The sequence below is a fragment of the Abramis brama genome (genome assembly GCF_963993115.1).
Source record: "Abramis brama genome assembly, chromosome: 13".
Lineage (NCBI taxonomy): Eukaryota > Metazoa > Chordata > Actinopteri > Cypriniformes > Leuciscidae > Abramis > Abramis brama.
The window spans coordinates 32,416,990-32,435,915 of NC_139975.1; the positions used below are offsets into that span (position 1 = coordinate 32,416,990).

Sequence of the window (18,926 nt, forward strand, 5' to 3'; positions counted from 1 at the left end):
GTAATCCAAAAGCCAATGGAAAATCCTATTAAGTTTTTGTTTTTTTCAAAGAAGCGTATGGGTTAGCCTACAAAAATACGTCATGACTCTATAGCTAGCCTCTCTGAAATTGCCTACCCTACCTTTAATAGCCAAAAGATCCCGTATTCCATCAAATTCCCTCATGGAGGATTAAGTCGGCATTTTTTTTATTTGTGCACGAGACTCCATTTGTTTGTTTGTCACAAATAAAAATGAAAATCCAGGAGTTGTTGTGTGGTAATCCAAACCCTTCTCAGCAAAAAATAGCCTGCGTTTATAATAATTTGAGAACCACCGGAGAAAAAAAAGCCCTCACACATTCTTCTATACAGTTTTTTTTTTTTTTTTGGTCTTTATTTACAAAATGTATTAAAATTCTTTGTACAAGGCCTCACTATCAGGGCTGGGGAACGGACGCCCACGCATGCATGTCTTACATCAGCCTGTCGCCCGCTCATGTACTCTGGGCTGAAGAAGTGCAGTTTTACAGGAAGAAACAGGTCAAAATATCAACGCTGAAACCCACTTTCTACCGACCCTCTAGAATCTAATGGAAGTCGCAGGGCTTTACTTGGCAATCACAAGTTTTCGCATGCAGATAGAAAATTTGGGAATCCAGTCACTCGTTTTGTGAATCCTTCACTAGAAATGTACAGTTGGTTTTCGATTCGTTTTCCACGTTGATGTCTTTTTAAAAGCGTTTCGTTATAAAACTATCTGTCCAGGATCAGCGATATCCATGGAGTCACAGTTTGTTTTCCTTCTCTCCAACACACAAAAAAAAAAAATGTCACAGCAAAATGTAAATGTGCTAAGCTTTCCCGTTAGCTCCGTTTATAAATCTATTGTAAATGTTATTAATCCTAGTCTTGTTTTTCTAAATAATTCACCAAACACTAATAATGCTCATCAAATAAAAACTAAATCTCAAAAGCTTGATTTCATGTGCGAATTATATCCGGAGAACCGTGAGGTAATCAAATACTACATCATAAAAGCCATGTCCTTTTTTGTGGATTGCGGTTTATCTACATTAATGTGATCCGTTTGATAGCTTGGGTTTCTTGTACAGTGTGCCGTGATAATAACTACAAAAATCTTGGAAGTTCATGTCAAGCGTGTGCGAATGAATGAGATCGTGATTTTTTTTGGTTTTTTGACGCTCACATTATTGAAGGTCAAATAGGGTTTATAGCTTCTGAACTTCTGAGAAATATAGATCATCAGACAAAAGAAAAGCACACGATATACCGCAACATATCCGACCGACTCATGAAGATCCCGATCCGTAATCTGATAAATCAATACACCGATTGAATGAGTGTGAAAGCAAATTTACAGTAGTACAAGCTCGAGCACAATGTCCAGAGAAGACGTCTCGAGTCCGATCAGTGTGCTAAGATCGCAAGTGATGGCTTTATTTCTCGCTTTTAATTTCACAGATAAGATGATGGCATTGATTGGAGTGATGCAATGTTCCTGCGATGAGTTTGCATCAGTGTGTGAGACTGAATATTCCATAAGGCACTGAAGAAATCTATCCCAATTGTGTCGGCGCTCGGCACGACCGAGGTCTTTGATTGGCTGTGGCGTCTGCGTGGGCGAGAGAGGCTGGAGCTGAGGTGTGTATGGAGAGAGAGAGAGAGAGAGAGAGAGAGTGGGCGAGAGAGGCATTGACCCCTCCTGTAGATCCAGCCGTCTCTGTAAGGTGTTTGTCGTAATCGTCACACCACGCTGCCAGGCTGTGACTCTGAAAACACACACACACACACACATACACACACACACACAATATTAATGAGGACATTGCATTCACTTTCAATTGATTTTATATCAAAAAACAAGGAAGATTTGTTTTCCAGAGCCCAGATGTAGTGAAATTATGTATGCATTATTTTAATATCTGTTAGGCTGAATTTAAAAGAAAACAATAACAGTAACACTTTACAATTAGGTTCATTAGTTAACATTAGTTAATAGTCCAGGTGATTTGTTAATTTTTTCATAAAAGCATGAAACTTGGTACTCTTGTACAGTTTGGGGCCCTGAACATTTTCAGAAATGGAGCCATCGCAAAAATGCCTCGTGGCGGCCATTTTACTTTCCGCCATAACCAAATGATGTATTTTGTATCATATCTCCTGAATCAAACATGATAACACAGAAAAGATGTCTACCCCTATGTTTTGATGGTCAATGATTACAATGATACCATATACATCATCAGAAACTGTTCAGGTCAATAGTTAATGGTGAATTCAAGGTTGTTCGCATGTGTATACCGTTTTTGAAGTTTACGCAGAGATGAGAATGGTATCATTTTCAAAACTCGTTTTCAAGAGCTAGCACTTTGAAACCTATTTCGGGGTTTGCGTTCTCGGGCCACCAGGGCGGCGCTGTCGTGTGGATGAACGGCTGGAGTGCACATTTAGGGTTTTCTGTTTTCAGTTGAGAACGGTGTTGTGTAAGCGGCCCCTAAGTTAATACCTGATGATTTTAACAACGGAAATGAATCAATAAAAAAATTACAATGATTTTCTCCTAGAGCTGCTGTATGACCAAAACAATCTTTGTTGAATGAATTTCCTATTATCACTGTAAAGCTGCTTTAAATCAATATAAATTGTAAAAAGCATTATACAAATGAAGGTGACTTGACTTGACTTGACTGCACCAGTGCATCCTTAGTTGGGGAGATTTGCTCCATTCCTCCTTCCTTTCTTTGTGAACAACTCAAGATGAGCTTGATCGATGTTGAGTTGACCGCTGATGCGATCGTAGAGGAGAATTGTGAAGAGCTCCACAATGGAAATGACCTCCTCTGGAATGCTTTTTGGAGCCTTTGACAGAGCCATGAAGGCCTATGTTGCCATTTCATCTGCATTCCAGGTGTCCCATGCTGTCTTCTTGCCCCTGGTTGCAAAATCAGAGACTGTGTCACAGCCAGTGAAGGCATGGATCACAGGAAGGGCCTTGGATTTGTCAGGACCCAGAGACTTGGCAATCTCATGGGCAGGCATGTATCTGAAGTTCTTGCCAGTCCCAAATGCCACCCACAACTCCTCAATGTCCAGCTCTGACACATGTGCAATGGCTAGAACCACAACAGTTGGTCCACAGTCCCCAGGGTGATCTTTTTAAATCCTTTTCTTGCAGCATCCACCGCATGGAGTAGCATCCTTGTATGTGCCTTCATGTGTGCAATCTGATCTGATTCTTGTGGGTGAGATGATTGGGTCCGCATGTGTAAACAACTTGTTTGGTAGTCGACATTTCCAAGGTTCCTGGCCAGAAAGTAAAAGAGCTGTTTTGTTTTTATCAACTCTCAGGAAGCCTTTCCCATTGGTTTGTTATCTTGTCTTTTTCCATCCACTCTTGTTCTTGTCCCCTTTCCCCGCTTCTGGGACTTTAAAGGGATACTTCAGCATTTAGCATTAAGCATTGTATCAGTAGAAAACCTGTAGTATTTTCGAATTACCGTGCTTCCCTCCCTCATATCCCCCTGAGACGAGAGATTTCTGTATTTTTTGTCTGGAAAAAATCCTCCAATGACACAAAAATTGTAATTTTGTGTCATCTGAGGATTTTTTGGCCAGAGGCTAAAGACTACAGCCAGTAGTAGGGGCTGTTCTGCATGTTTTCAACCCGCCCATAGGGGGTGGGATCTCACTCACAGAATGTACAAATAGTGTCAGCCATCTTTTCTTGGAAGCTAAGCTAACAGACTCTTGTTCTGTGGAGAAAGCTGAGTAGAAGGAGAAAGCTGAGTAGTAGGGGTTACCATCCTCTTTTTCACGGACATGTCCGGCCGTCGAGATCATCCAAAATGTCCGGGATTCGGCTTTTGCTTTCTACAGTCGCCATTCATTGTTTACACGCACACCTTTTGTTTCAATCTAAATGAATTCATTCCGATTGGTGAATCTGAATGTAGTGTTTACATGAACGCTAAACAAGTGATCGGTTGATGTGCGTTTTAACATTGCTAAGAAAATTCCCGCTCCTCCGTGAGAGATACGAGACAGTAATCACGCCACCAGCCTCGCATCGTTCTCCCGTGCCCCTCAGCCTTGTCCTGCTCGCCACAGTAAACATGATGAATGGCGACTGTCGAACGCAAAAGCCGAATCCCAGACATTTTGGGCGATCTTGAAATCCCGGGCAGACTCGTCACGGAGACTCACGATAAAACAGCGTCTTTTAAGTTTCGAGTCAACTAGTAGCCTAGCCTAGTTGTTTAACTGCGCGCTCTTACCGGTAGGCGTGGCTTGGGAGTGGCCTCGTAGGGAAGCGAAGCAAGAGCATTCTGGGAGTTGTTGTCTTTCATCCACATGAGCCAAAAATACATTTTCTGGCTTTTCTCAGTCTAGAAGGCTCCAAATTCAAAAATAATTTCACATTTCTACTACATAAATGACCCATTTTAAATACACATTCATCTTTCCAGAGGTGAAGTATCTCTTTAAGCTGGTAACTACAGAGCAGTCCCATACAACATCCACTCTGTTGACCATTTCAAGTTTCTCTTTAATATAAGGTATGAAGATCTTGCTGGAAAAGTCACTGAAGGTTTTAGCTACGCCTGGTTTCAGCATGTTGATGACTGCTGACTCATATAATATTTAGACCTCACTGTCTGGGGCACTGTTTCGTGAGGCACTGTCTGGGGCACTTCTTATACTGTGTTCTAGGCAGATCAGCCTTGTTTCCCTTGTTTGAAGTGAGAGTGATGGAGGGTAGGCCTGATTTCCGTTTTTTAAGAAGTTTTCTTGGTTCCCATCACGGGTCTGACAGGCAATATAGAGTCTGGAAAACAGTGCACAGTCGTTTTTCAGCGAGTTTTGTCTTGGACTGTCCTCTTATCGGAGTTGTTTTAAAAAGAGGGAGCTTGTTCCTCTTCAAATGGGCAGTGATGCGTTTTGTGCCCTGCATCCTCTCTGCAACAAAGAGTTTGTACTGCTCTTGTCTTGGCCCATCCTCTGCAACTCGAACAGCGTCCACAACAGCTTGGTCTGCTAATTCTCTTGAGTTCAGCTTCAGAAGGTCATTGCTGTCCTCTGCGAAGAGGTTTCCCATTTCCTCAATCACGTCAACCAACTCAAATGTCTTGAATTTCAGCTGGACACTTTTGGCCTGTTCATGATGTCTGTTTTCAGAGACACTGCTGAACCATGGCATTCTCAAACTCATCACTTGGTATGCTTGGTACACACTACAAGATATTTGGGGTGATTTTGAACCAATTCCTCCCCTTCCGACAATGCCAGGTAAAGTCCCGATTATCTTGATGGTTCTACAAATTATCTTATCAGATTTTCCTCTGGTGTGAGGTGTGTTAAGAGTGACCGAATCTGCTCGGAAGAACGTCGGAACTGCCCCGATCTCGAATCGAATCAGAAATCCTGTTGTGTTGGGGGAACCCGAGGACAAACGCGCATACTCTGGAGATTATGACATGAAACGAAACAATACCCAATCAGAAAGCGAGCTGACGGAAGACTCACCTCCAGCTCATGCTGTAACATGTAAAGTTCATGTTCACACCGTCTCCACGATTCCATCTAACTTTTTTTCTGTAAGGGTAGGGACACACCCAACCCACGCCAAAGAACGAGCGCTGATGAAAGCCGACTGTGTTGACTAGAGCCAACAGTGCGGAACACACCGGAAAACCTAAGTCGGTCGACGCTTGGTGATTGGCTTAAAAAGCAATCCATACACTATAAGCACCATTTCTTCATGCAAGTTGTCCGCCATGTTTGTTTACTTTAAAGTCACGTTTGATGCAAGCAGGGGCATAGTTTGTGGGGGGGTTGGGGGGGAGATAACCCCCCAATATTTAAATCTATGTATTACAACCCCCCCAATATTTATACCATGATCACATGAAAAGGAGGCATCAGGAGGCATACCCAAACTTCAACCCCCCCAATGTTCAAACCAAATCTACGCCCTTGGATGCAAGAGATTTTGCGGGATTTCCCGTGTTCACAGGCGGGACTCTGTTGTGTGTGAATGTAATCTGTTAGTGTGTGGTGTGCTTTCCTGGTCACATTCGCGGCACTCCACACTATAGAGGAACAAAACAGATAAATCTATGATTTTTTTTATCGTCATGTTTGTGGTCTCTCACATTTTGAAAATATTATAAGATTTTAAAAATCTTTAGTGTGGCCCCAGCTTCAGATGATATTCTCAGATACTACGATTTCAGTGTAATCTTTTTCACAATGTCACTGAATTCACCATTAACTATTCACCTGAACATTTTATGATGTTGTATATGGTATCATTGTAATCCATCTCTGAAAATGTCCAGGGCTGGAAACTGTACATGTGTACCAAGGTTTATGCTTTTATGAAAAAGTGAACATAACTGTCACATATCACCTGGACTATAATGTATTAACTAACATGAACTAACAATGAGCAATACATTTGTTACAGTATTTATTAATTTTTGTTAATGTTAGTTAATAAAAATACAGCTGCTCATTGTTTTTTCATGTTAGTTCATAGTGCATTAACTAATATTAACAAATACAACCTTTGATTTAAATAACATACTAGTACATGTTGAAATTAATATTAACTAAGATTAATAAATGCTGTAGAAGTATTGTTCATTCTTAGTTCGTGTTAACTAAGGTAGTTAACTAATGTTAACTAAGGAACCTTATTTTAAAGTGTTACCACAATAATAATTGTAATATATGTCCTGATTTGATATTATTGTCAAGGATTTCAGATGATAATGATAGCGGGTCTGTTCCTCCAATCTTCTACTGTATTGGTTTGGTTTGTCCAATTGTTTTTTTTTTTGTCTGTGCCAAACGATACACATGTAGAACATGGATTTCTTTCACTATTTCCTGCCAGAGTACAAATATTAACAGAATGTGTTTCCATCGCAGTCTGACTGATGCAACCGTTTGAAAACAAGCCAGTGTTAGGAGAGAAAAAATCAGCCAGAGAACGCTGCACTTCCCAATTGATTCCATTATCTGGAATTAATGACATTGCGAGGACAAACACAATCTCCGGCTTTGGCACACACGCACTCACACACCTACACACACTCACTCACACACACACACACACAAACTCACTCTCACACACATACACACTCTCACACACACACCTACACACACACACTCAGGCGGCGTAGAAGCATTACCGTTAGATCTTCACGCTCTCCGTCCCGTACACGTTGTATCCTTCTCGGTACGTGGCAAAGTTTTGCGTGTTGGCTGGCGGGGCCGGCTTATAGCTTTGTGCGTTCTTTTCAAGTTTCAACCGTTTGGCTTCGGCACGGGACTTATAACAGAACTCTATCAAAGCCACCATCATGGCCAGCCCTAGTCCACCAACCAGAATATAGAAGACACCAGCAACATTGCTCAGGCTCAGTGCACTTGTCTTGTCCTAAGAGAAGCGAGGCACATAGTTAGCAAATCTGACAGTGGAAGTCATGTGACAAAACACACACTCTACAGCTCATCTATCAAGCAGGACTACTGACTATATCAAACACATCTCTACTGCTAAAAGAGGAATCTAGATTCCAATGGAGAATTACATCTATGATACGGCTCATCTAAAGCTCTAGCTCAATGTAAGTTAAAGTCAATCTGGACCATAACTGGTGAATGTAGATGTTTTCTCTAACCTGATCTTCTCATTGGCTTCTTCATGTATCTGAGGAAGCTGGTCAGTTACGTACAGGTCAGACCTCTGACTTAATAACCTTACTTTAAACAACTGCCTTTCCATCCTTTAACCTTCAAATTAATATTTTGACATATTTTCTACACCAGAGTACTGAGTTTAAGAATCAGTCCAACCATTCTGCTGCAGTTTACCCCCCAAACTTGTCCATTAAAAATTTGTCCATTAGTATTACACTATTTGCCGTTTATAGAGATGGTTTTTACTGCTGCATTTCGACTCTTCTGGAAATTCACTTCCTTCTTCACTTTCTAAACAAGACGAGTCCACCTTCGCTCCTTTAATGAAATTCGTCACGACGTTCGTGGTTAACGACTAATCGAATAGCCCTTTGACAAATAAGTAACAACACTAATACATCAAATTTTAAATTCGAAGTTTGGTGAGTAATAACTGCAGCATAATGGTTATTGTGTCATTTATATCAAGTGAAAAATAAGCAAGAAAGACAATTGGTATGCAAAAAATGTATCTAATCTGTTGATCAATTTGCACTTTTAACTAATTCCCCATTACAAGATTTATCATTACGGCTTTATTTGAAGGCATTCATTGGATAAAATACTAAAAACAAAAAACAGAAAAATGTTTTTCATAATTTATCTGATCATCTAAAATAATAATGCATGGGGAATAGTGCAAAACTGTAAGCCACATGCCTTATTTATTATTTTTTTTCTTATCTGTGGCCATGGATTATTACATTTACACATGAGTTAAATCAAGCTATTGACTATTGGCTTGTTCTTTGCATATGAACAATATGTCAAAATGCAATTTTTTGTGAATCAGTACAAAAGACCTGCAGCGACTGACCTTACTTCCCGAGTCCTTGGTTCCACATTCACCCTTATCGTACCACCATTTGTTTTTCAGCTTGGCTAAGATGCCTTGTTCACTGAGTTTCAATACTGCAAGGTTTACAGGAGTTCTTCACGTGGGAAATAACATAAATAACATTATATTATGTTATTTTATGTTATTCAAGTCTTAACTACTTCATACTTTACAAAGCGATAAAGCAGGGCTCCTGGCCATTATCAACACACATGTGGCAGGCATTCTGACTAGTACCTTCCATTCACCAGGGCTAATCTAGTGTGCCAGGACCTACCCGTATCGCTTTGAGTAATCGGCATACACTGTTAAGAGAAGAGCGGGCACGTTTCTGAAGAGATCGCTATAAAAGCAGAGAAACTTCTTGGTTAATTTGATCATCTGAGAATGTGGATCTCCACTGGAACCCTCGACTGACTGACAGACCAACGAAAACTACCAGTAGTATTTTGCTCAGGCTGAGGAGAGTTAGGACTCTGTGGACGGATTATAGGCGGAGAGCACAAAGAAACCAAACAAGAAGACACACATACAAAAAGTAAACAAGACCGTACACACAAACAGTCAAATCATTTACCAAGGAAAACTTGTGTTCGGGAGTTTGACGCGAGATTAACTCCTAAACGCTGCCTGCTGTAGTAATGCTACGTTTTGCTAATCGGTGGCTACGGGGACTGTGAATGACATTAGCGTTAGCGGCTAATGAAGCTGGGACTGTTGTAAATAAACAATCTACTTTTGATCAAAAATTTACGTGGCGGCCATTTTTGGGTAGTTATACACCGTTAGCATTACACTACAGGTGTTTCAGATGACTAAAGTCAACATGAAATCAAAATTTGCCTTCATTACAATGCAATAACTTGTAACTAATCCACCTCTTGTGTCCTGCACTATGTCCACAGAATAAAAAATAAAAAAAGTTAGTTGTGACTTTTTATCTCACAATTCTGATTTATTTTTTCCCCTTGCAATTCTGAGTTTATATCTCAAAACTCTAAGACATAAAAAAAAGAATTGCGAGTTACAAACTTGGAATTTCGAGAAATAAAGTCAGGATTGTGAGAGAAAAAAAGTAGCAATTACTTTTTCTTTTTTTTCATGGCGGAAAGAAGCTTCCATACGGCACAATTGATTTTGGTATACTGTAATGTTGTAAATAAAGACTTTTGGAGTGTGTTTTAGAGTGTCTTTGTTATTATTTGTGAAATTTACTAGCAATTTCTGAGTGAAAATTGTTTCAAAGTAAATCCTACACACATTTTCTATATCGCGTTTCCACAATATGCAATCAGTTCTTGTTGATTGAAATAAAATCATTTTCTTGTTGAATATCACATTTATTACGGGTTGCGTAATAAACCCGTAGTCATTTCATGTTGACTTTAAGTGCATTGCTAGCCTAAATATTATCGCTACAGAACGACATTTTTCTAAAATAAAGTTATGTAACCTGCTATGATTGATTTCTTTTAAGACTATAATAGACTATGTTTACTAATTTTTTTAAAACTATAATAGAAAGCCGTGCCATCACTCGTCTAGACATAATTAGTCACTTAAATGTTCTTTACATTTCTCATGCCTGCTGCTGATTTAGCTTTGTGGTCCTAACATTTCTTTTAGCTTGGGGAGAGACATTGATTAACAACGTAATTATCCAGAGCGACTGCAGTGGGAAACCTATCAGCCGCCAGGAGGATGGCAGGGGCCGAGAGGAGAACGGGCTGTGGGACTCATGATGTCTGTTTGCTGCAGGTGGCTTAATGTGGATTTTTCTCCTGTTTTTCTCTCTGTTTGTTGTGTTTTTCCACAGCTGGGTCCAGACGCGCCACTGTAGACTCACTGCATTAGATCATTAGAGCTAGCCCATCCACTGCGTGCCGACTAATGGGGGCTTCAAATCACTGCAAACTGCAAAAACAGAGAGCTGGAACAAAGAAGGTGATTATGAAAGCTCACATAACCTTTCACCTTCATCCACAGGCAGGGGCACAATGCTTTTGATTGCACTGAAAAACCTGCTCCTTTGTTGCTAAAAAAGACTTTAGGCCCCATTTTCAGGAATTAGAAAACTATGAAAAAGTTTCCGGAAATGACAATTAAGTCAACATGAAATCATTATGTTCTGGCTGAATACACATTTCTGGTCTAATTGGGCGCGGTTGTGTATGTTATCTTTGAACAAAATGTGAAGACTTGCACGCCTCAGAAACAACATAGAATAAAACATTTTAAAAGATAATTGCGACTTGTTTTTCTCGCAATTGCGACTTTATATCATGCAATTCTGACTTTATTTCTCAGAATAGCGAGATATAAAGTCGCAATTGCGTGTTATAAAGTCAGAATTGAAGATATAAGATATCAGATACAGATATAAACTCGCAATTCTGACTTTTTTTTGCAATTGTGAGTTTATATCTCCCAATTGCATGTTATAAAGTCAGAATTGCGAGATATAAACATGCAATTCTGACTTTATAACACACAATTGCGACTTTATATCACGCAAATCTGAGATAAAAAGTCAGAATTGTTAGATAAAAATTCGCAATTACCTTTTTTGTTTTTTATTCTGTGGCGGAAAGAAGCTTCCATACACACTTGCTATGAAGGCATGAGCCTTTTTCCAATCCAGGCTCATTGGGAAAACATGTCTGTGGCAGCACAAAATGATATTATGCTGCTTCTTGCGTGTTTCACGTCACTTTCAAAGTGAAATATCTAGTGAGTGGCGCTGAAATCCTGTTCAGTTTCATCTGAGACGAATGAATGTGAATCTGCCAACGTTTATTTTGTTGGTTTTTATATATTTATTGTAGCTCAAACAGTAGAGTGTTGGCACTTGCAACGCCAAGGTCATGGGTTCGATTCCCAGGGAAAGCAAGAGGGAATGTAAATGTGTACCTTGAAATGCAATGTAAGTCGCTTTGGATAAAAGCGTCTGCCAAATGCATAAATATAATATATATGTAATGCTGCGATTCAGAAATGAAATGACTGGTAAGTGGTGCTAAAAGTTAAAAGCACTAAAAATAGGCCTGTGAAACGGTTAATCGCATTCAAAATAAAAGTTTGTGTTTATGTAATATATGTGTGTGTACTGTGAATAATTTTGTATATATAAATACACACACATGCATATACTGTATATATATTTATAGCTAATTTATATTATATATAAATATTTATATATAAATATTTTTCTTAAATATATACATGCATGTGTGTGTGTGTGTGTATATATATATATATATATATATATATATATATACACACACACACAAAATAATTATACACCGTACACACACATATATTATGTAAACACAAACTTTTATTTTGGATGCGTTTAATCGTTTCACAGCCCTAGAAAATAATGTACCACCTACATTAAACCCGACCCTAAACATAACCAATAGTGTAAACAAAAGCAAATGTGAGATAAAAACACATTTGCTGAAGAGACCATGACATTTTAGCATTTTAGCTTTAATTGTGACTCGTGTTTCATGGGACTCATACCTGAGTGCTCCACATCTCTAGTGCAATGCTGTACCAGGTGAGCTTCCCAGCACGTTTATTACGTCAGAAAATATAAAGAAAAATTGTATGTATTGTTATGTTTTTGCAGTTTTGCACATTTTCCCCAATGAGCCTGGGTTACCTTTTTCTGTTTTAAGTATTCCAGCCTTTCTAAAATCTTAGTTTGCAATTATTATCAGTGCAGTATTTAATTCTGGTTAATGTAATATGTGTGTGTGTATATATATATAATAGCAAATAACAACAGTCCTACATAGTTGATTTGAACAATCAACAATCACAAAATTTCACTCAGAAACGTCACATACATACAGTACGGCGAATGCCATTTCATGTTGACTTTAAATCAAATGAAAAACTTCCCAACATCCTCAAAACTGAGATTATACAACGTATTCAAGCACTAAATTTTTTTTATATTGTTAAGTGGTGAAAAAGCTAGCATTTACAATTATAAATGTTATGCAAATGTACACTGAACTATTTTGGTAGATTGTAAGAAATTTCACTTAAATTGAAATGCTTTTAGTGGTTACATAAATCCTTTTTACATGTCGAGAAAATGTCTGCTCTATATTGCATTTATTATACAAACTACATCCGTGCTCCTGCAAAATTGAAGGTCCTGAAAATGAGGCTTTTAACGTTACACTTTCATGGAGAAGTCCGGGACACACGTGAACAAGCAGTTAGCCCTCATCATGTGTGTCCCCATTTTTACTATTATTCTCAAAATAAACAACAACAACAGTTCCATAGAAAATGGCCCTTCTGTACAATGTGAAATGAACTGGAAAGTCTAAGAGTAGCACGTCAGCTAATCTTCACCTCCACACAAGAGGAAAATAAGACACGTCCCCTGCTGTGTGGGTTAACATCGCCCTCGAGGAGCGGGGAAAACAGCCAGGATCAGATGCAGGAGTGGATTTCTGATCCTGTGTTCAGATTGGTGTGGAGACGGGAATTCTCTTGTACATGTGCTATTCATAGCCTCTCAAGACTCGGATCACATCGTGTGTGTCAGTGTTTTCTCTTACCAGCCTTGATGAGACTAAACCTACAGGTTTTTAGTTTCTGTCAGACATTAAAGCTGAAGTGGATGTTACAATGATTTTTCCTCTACACACTAGGGGTGTAATGATACCCTCATATCACGATACTGAACTCACGATACCATATTATTGCGATACTCCAAGACACATGATAAAAGGTTAACAATTTTTTTTTACTGTTGATTAAAATGCTAAATTTGGTTTTACATTGTGTGTGTAAATGAATATTCTTGGACTTGGTGCTGAAACCCAAAGCACAGGACAATAGAGACGCCAGAATAACAATATTCATGATTCTGAAGATGAAAATACAGAATTATTTTAGATGAATATGCTTGAACTCTTTCACTGACTAGATATATTTAAAATAATGTTGGCCACTTTTTACTGGTAACATCAGACATCTGGCATTATCAGGAACCACAAATATTCCCGCTTTGCATTATTATACATTATATTCAACATTATATATAGTAATTTAATGTAGCACTGACACTAAGGCTCAATCCCAATTCACCACTTGCCCCTACCCCTTGGCGCTACCCCTCCGTTTTGCGCGTTCCCGTGAAGGGGTAGGGTTGTCTCGATCCTCTTTTGGTTGGAGGGGTAGGGATAGAGGGAAGGGCCAGATAGCCCTTGAAACGAAGATTTTTCGGGACCACACTTCAAACGAAGAGGTATGAGAAATACCTGCATACACCGGCTACAGAGGCAACATGACTACCAATGATCATTTTCTTTATGTCACATTCAATCTTGTGTTCATATTTACGGTCATGTTCTTCAAAGAAACGATTGCAAAAAAATCGCTAAAGTTCGTTAACAATATGACGCGTGTAAAAAGCAAAAGTTTGAAGCGAAGTGGACGCGCGAATGAGGTGAATTCGCGTCCACCGCGGCGCGCTAAACGCCTCATTCGCGCCGCAAGACCTCCAGACGCGCGTAAACGCGTCTTAACATTGAAATCACTCGCACCAGACGCTCTATTCGCGTCTGGTGTGAACGCAGCATTAGGCGTTGAAGATATCGTCATCTCCGTTGTTTTCTGCGAACTTCAGAAGAAAAATGCAAAAAAAAATAGCTGTAACTCACGCAAGACTACAGCTGACGACGGCATCTTGGAAGTTTGTGATGAACATTGGCGCATCTCCTGTGACGTAGGCGCTAACGACGACGTATAATGACATGTAATGGTTTAGTAGTGTTGTCCCATTTCTTAGGGGAATATTTTCACCCCTACGCCTTGCCACTCTGTTTCAAGGGGCAAGGGGTAGGCGAAGGGTTAGGGGTAGGCGAAGGGGTATAAAATAGAATTGGGATTGGGCCTAAAACTCCTTTTGGGTGAACTCTTCACAATACAGATTGTTGTATTTTAGTATTGTGATATATTGTGACACGATATATATTATTACACCCCTAGTAGGTTGATTCTACTAGGTTTGGAAAGGGACTTTACACACTTCCACTTTAACGTCTGGCTCAAATTGGTGATAAGTAGCATTGTTATTCTACCCGAGTTAAGAAGACTAACTAGCAAGACCAGGTTACTGTCCGTGGACAGCTGCCAAGCAGAAGCAAAGCGAGAAGGCAATCTGAGATCCCTCTTCACTGTCTGCTAGGCGGATGTTTCCCACGATTCCCAAAACACGAACAGTTCACCGGTCTCGGCGCTAATGTGGCTAATGAGCTAGCGCAGCTCCAGCTGCTAACTGACATCGCTAACATCTGTGGGTGAGCGCTACGCTAAAGTAAGAACACTTCTCCTCAGTAGGACAAAATCATACTGGTCATTTTCTCTCCTCCGTTAGCCAAGTCAGGGTTCTGGTTTTCTCTCAGATGGCACATTAATGTGTGGGGTCACTGAAAGGATGTGTTTGTCTTTGGATTTGGTTTGGCTCGGTTCAGGAATAACAGGCTTGCCGATTACTCTGCACTATGGTACCCGATTTCGGTGACATTGAGGCTGACCTTGGAGTCACCTCCCCCGCTGCCGCACTCTCCCTTGTCGTACCACCATTTGTTTTTCAATTTGTCCAACAGGCCTTGCTCATTCAGTTTTAAAACTGCCAGGTTAACAGCATTTCTTGAAACAATAAAACATAACTTGTAAGAAAATGCACAGGTCTGTGAGCAATCTAATGCATTAGCATAGTAGTAGTAATGGTAACGTTACTGAATACGGTGAGCTACTACTACTGAGAGTCAATTATAGATAATCAGAATGGTTGAAAGAGCACAATTTGGTTAAGAATTTCACCAATATGAAGGTAAGAGACGCTCAGAGCAAAGAAAGTGTTAAATAGTCAAGGTGGCATGGAGGGTTACGCTGTCTCAAACTGAAGTGTGCGGGATGGGGACATTGTCATTGAGAAGAAAAGTAACAACAACAAACATCATGCAATTAACATTCGTCACAAGTGACAGCGCAGCTTTTACAGGCTAAATTGAAAAACTGTTGAACTGTTAAATTAAAAGTGACAACACGACAGTCAGGGAGGACAGCCACACGAGACAGCGAGAGAAAGATCGAAGGACAAGAAGGACAGCAGAGAGACGGGAGGGGACGCAGACACACACGCACACAGATGAGAAATGATTGCCACTCGAAATGATAAAAATCTGGTTGAAAAACTGGAAAAGAAGACAAACATTTAAAGAAGAGAGCACTGATCAGAAGCATCATTGTGAATCAAGTAACAATCAAAATGCATTATACCGTTACCTCTTTGTCATAATAGAGGGGGTTTGGGGAGGGGGGGAGGGAGGGGGGGAGAGGAAATGACAACACAGGACATCAGGGTAGGTGGAATACTATAACAACATGGAGAATATTGTTATATTATTCCACCCACCTTAATGCTGAGCCTTTGGGGGTCGCCACACCATAGCCTTTAGAGTCCAGATTGCCGCCCACTTTCATGGTGTCGCAGGGCTTCCTCTGCTCAATGTATTCGTTCATGGTGGATTCGAGAAGAAAGGCGAATTTGCCCTTCGACTTTCGTACCCGTGCCACTCCGTCGGGCGTGGTCTTGGCGAAGACGGAGGGCTCGGCCGATTTCATGTACGACCACATTTTTTCGTACACTGCTATTTTGGAACGCTGTGCGAGGGAGACAAGAAAAACACATAGGGTCGTGTGTCATTACACGTGAAGTGCACACAGGTCATGTCACACAGCAAAATTATACAGAATTACAGACATCAGGGTGTTACGAGACCCTCATATCACGATACTGAACTCACGATACCATATTATTGCGATACTCCAAGATAATATGATAAAAGGTTAGCAAAAACTGCACTGTTGATTAAAATGCTGAATTTGGTTTTACATTGTGTGTGTAAATGAATAGACTTGGACTTGGTGCTGGAAACCCAAAGCACAGGACAATAGAGACGCCAGAATAACAATATTCATGATTCTGAAGATGAAAATACTGAATTATTTTAGATGAATATGCTTGAACTCTTTCACTGACTAGATGTAGGTCAGTGTAGGACAATGTAGGACACTTTTTACTGGTAACATCAGATATCTGGCATTATCAGGACACACAAATATTCCCCCTTTGCATTATTACACATTATATTCAACATTTACATACAGTAGTTTAATGAAGTACTGACACCAAAACTCTGAAAACTTGATTTTTTCTCACACAGAAATGTTAATTTTGGGTGAATTATACACAATATAAAATGTTGCGTAGAAACCGTCCAACATTTGATCTTGCGATCATTTCTCAAATGTGTGTACGTGAGTAATATTGCATTTTGCACACTGTTGTCTAGACGGCTTACACTAATGAATGAAAGCTGCATCTCCTCCTACAGCCAGTGGGGTCTTCACCGACGTCTTGCACTCAAACTTGAAAAGATTCAGTTTGGAGTTAGAATAAAACCCGATCTTTTCTCAAAATCTTAGAGCCCATTTTTAGATTACTTTAAGGAGACAAGCTCGGGATAAAACACAACTTTAAACGCCGCCTAATTAATATCATTAACATAAAAGAGCTCCAGTCAACGTCCAGTGCTTTACTTGAGAACGACGAGCGGCAAGAATTGCTTAGATTTCCAAACTCCTTTTCCAGTTCTCCGACTGTCTGCCACGAGGAAAAGTGTGTGTGTCTGCTCAGACTCTGCTATTCCACGTAAAAGACTGTTTTTATAAATAAGAAAGCTGGTGTGGATGTTAGCGTACGCACACTGTAAGATCAACTCTGTGCATACGCACGTTTAATAAATGAGGCCCTATGCGTTTAGTTCACAGTAAGTTTTCTGCTAATCTGCAGTATGCCGAGTATGGTATACTTGATGAAACTCATACGCTAGACAGTTAGAGCATGTTATGTTGTCATCCAGCATCAGATCTGATTGTCCTCGCCTTTGGCTATGTAATTAAAGCTGTGACAGTTGAGTGTCCAACATTCACACTTTTTAATTAATTTGAAGTACACTTTTTCTTGTGGGAATTTTCAGTGTGAACACACTACTCCCACTATTCATACTATAAAACGGCAAAGAACAGTGCATAAGTATGCGCATCCAGTGTATTAGCTTTGTATGCAAACTTATAACAAATTCAATATGCAAGTGTGTGAATGTGAAAAGAAGCGAACCAAAACACTTTGCATTCACAATGCGCGCTCTCCACATTTGTCCTGAACGGGGGAATCTGCACACGACAGGCATTTCTGCTCTCCTGCGTGTTTCCAGTCAAATTACAGTCCCGCTGTAGTCAATCATTTTATCCCTTAAACTCACCTCTGATCACCAAATGACATATTTAACTATTAACTAATGTTGTATTTAAATGTACTTTAGTTATCCGGAAATAGTGCTGAGGTCCAACCAAAGATATACATGCTAAAGTGGAACTATTGCAGGGATCATACTATCCTTACTAATTGTGATATTAAAAACATTTTAGGCTTAATATTAAGAAATGTGAATTGTGCAATAGTATTTATATCAGTAAGTGTCAAGCGACATGTCAGTAAATATGTTAATGGATCTGTAGTATACTTAAATGTATTTTAAATACATTTTCGAATAGGTTTTTTCACCTGGGCCGCCCTAATACAGATTCAACAAGTTATTCAACAAATATACAGAGTTTCAACAAGGCCAGACAGTCCGTGCCTGAACTGAAGGTGCAATAACTGCAGAATTATTGAATGTGTCAAGGGGAACATACATAATGACAGCATGTGCCAACACAGACGACTGCATCAGCAAAAAAGTCACAGCGCTTTCCTTCCAGAGCACCAACGGGAACAGATGGGCACTTCGTAGGACCGTCGCTAAATGCCACAATAATAGAGCCTTAAAAATCACCAAAGAAGTTTATGGCAGGGCTGTTTTTCAGAAAGCACTTGTGTTCAGTGCCAACACACGAGCAAACACACATCTGGTGAGTGGAGAATTAAACCTGGCAACTGAAAGAGAAGTGTCCAGTGGTATTTCTTACATCTGGACTAGTGTGATGTTTAAATAAAGTCAAACCCATTGTGTGTGTTGGAAACTGTTAAATGTGATGGTGGATGTGCAACATTATGTGCTGTTTTATCATGGGAGTCGTTATATCAAATGATTGTTATGTGTGGTCATATACCAGCTGAAGAATATGAGGCTGTGTTTACTGCTATTCCCTCATCATATTCCCATATTCCCTCAAATACACATCTACTATATAATAAAGACTAAGATCTTCTTCATCATTATGTAATCACGATACTCTTA

The 18,926-nt window shown here is 39.7% G+C and overlaps 1 protein-coding gene across 2 annotated transcripts in view; it reads right to left on the reverse strand.

The window, feature by feature from the left end:
* Positions 1-353: 353 nt before the first annotated feature.
* The window catches only part of gria3b (glutamate receptor, ionotropic, AMPA 3b), a 151,553-nt gene continuing 132,980 nt past the window's right edge, over positions 354-18,926 (reverse strand). The window contains exons 13-16 of one of the 2 annotated variants that reach the window (XM_084133744.1): positions 16,037-16,284; positions 8,566-8,680; positions 7,199-7,446; positions 354-1,771 (exon numbers count right to left, since the gene is read on the reverse strand). In XM_084133744.1, coding sequence (XP_083989870.1) covers positions 7,201-7,446; positions 8,566-8,680; positions 16,037-16,284 — 609 coding nt within the window. In that variant the 3' untranslated portion in view covers positions 354-1,771; positions 7,199-7,200. Of the gene's footprint in view, positions 1,772-7,198; positions 7,447-8,565; positions 8,681-15,152; positions 15,268-16,036; positions 16,285-18,926 lie in introns of both variants that reach the window. The other variant, XM_084133743.1, reaches the window with a different exon arrangement.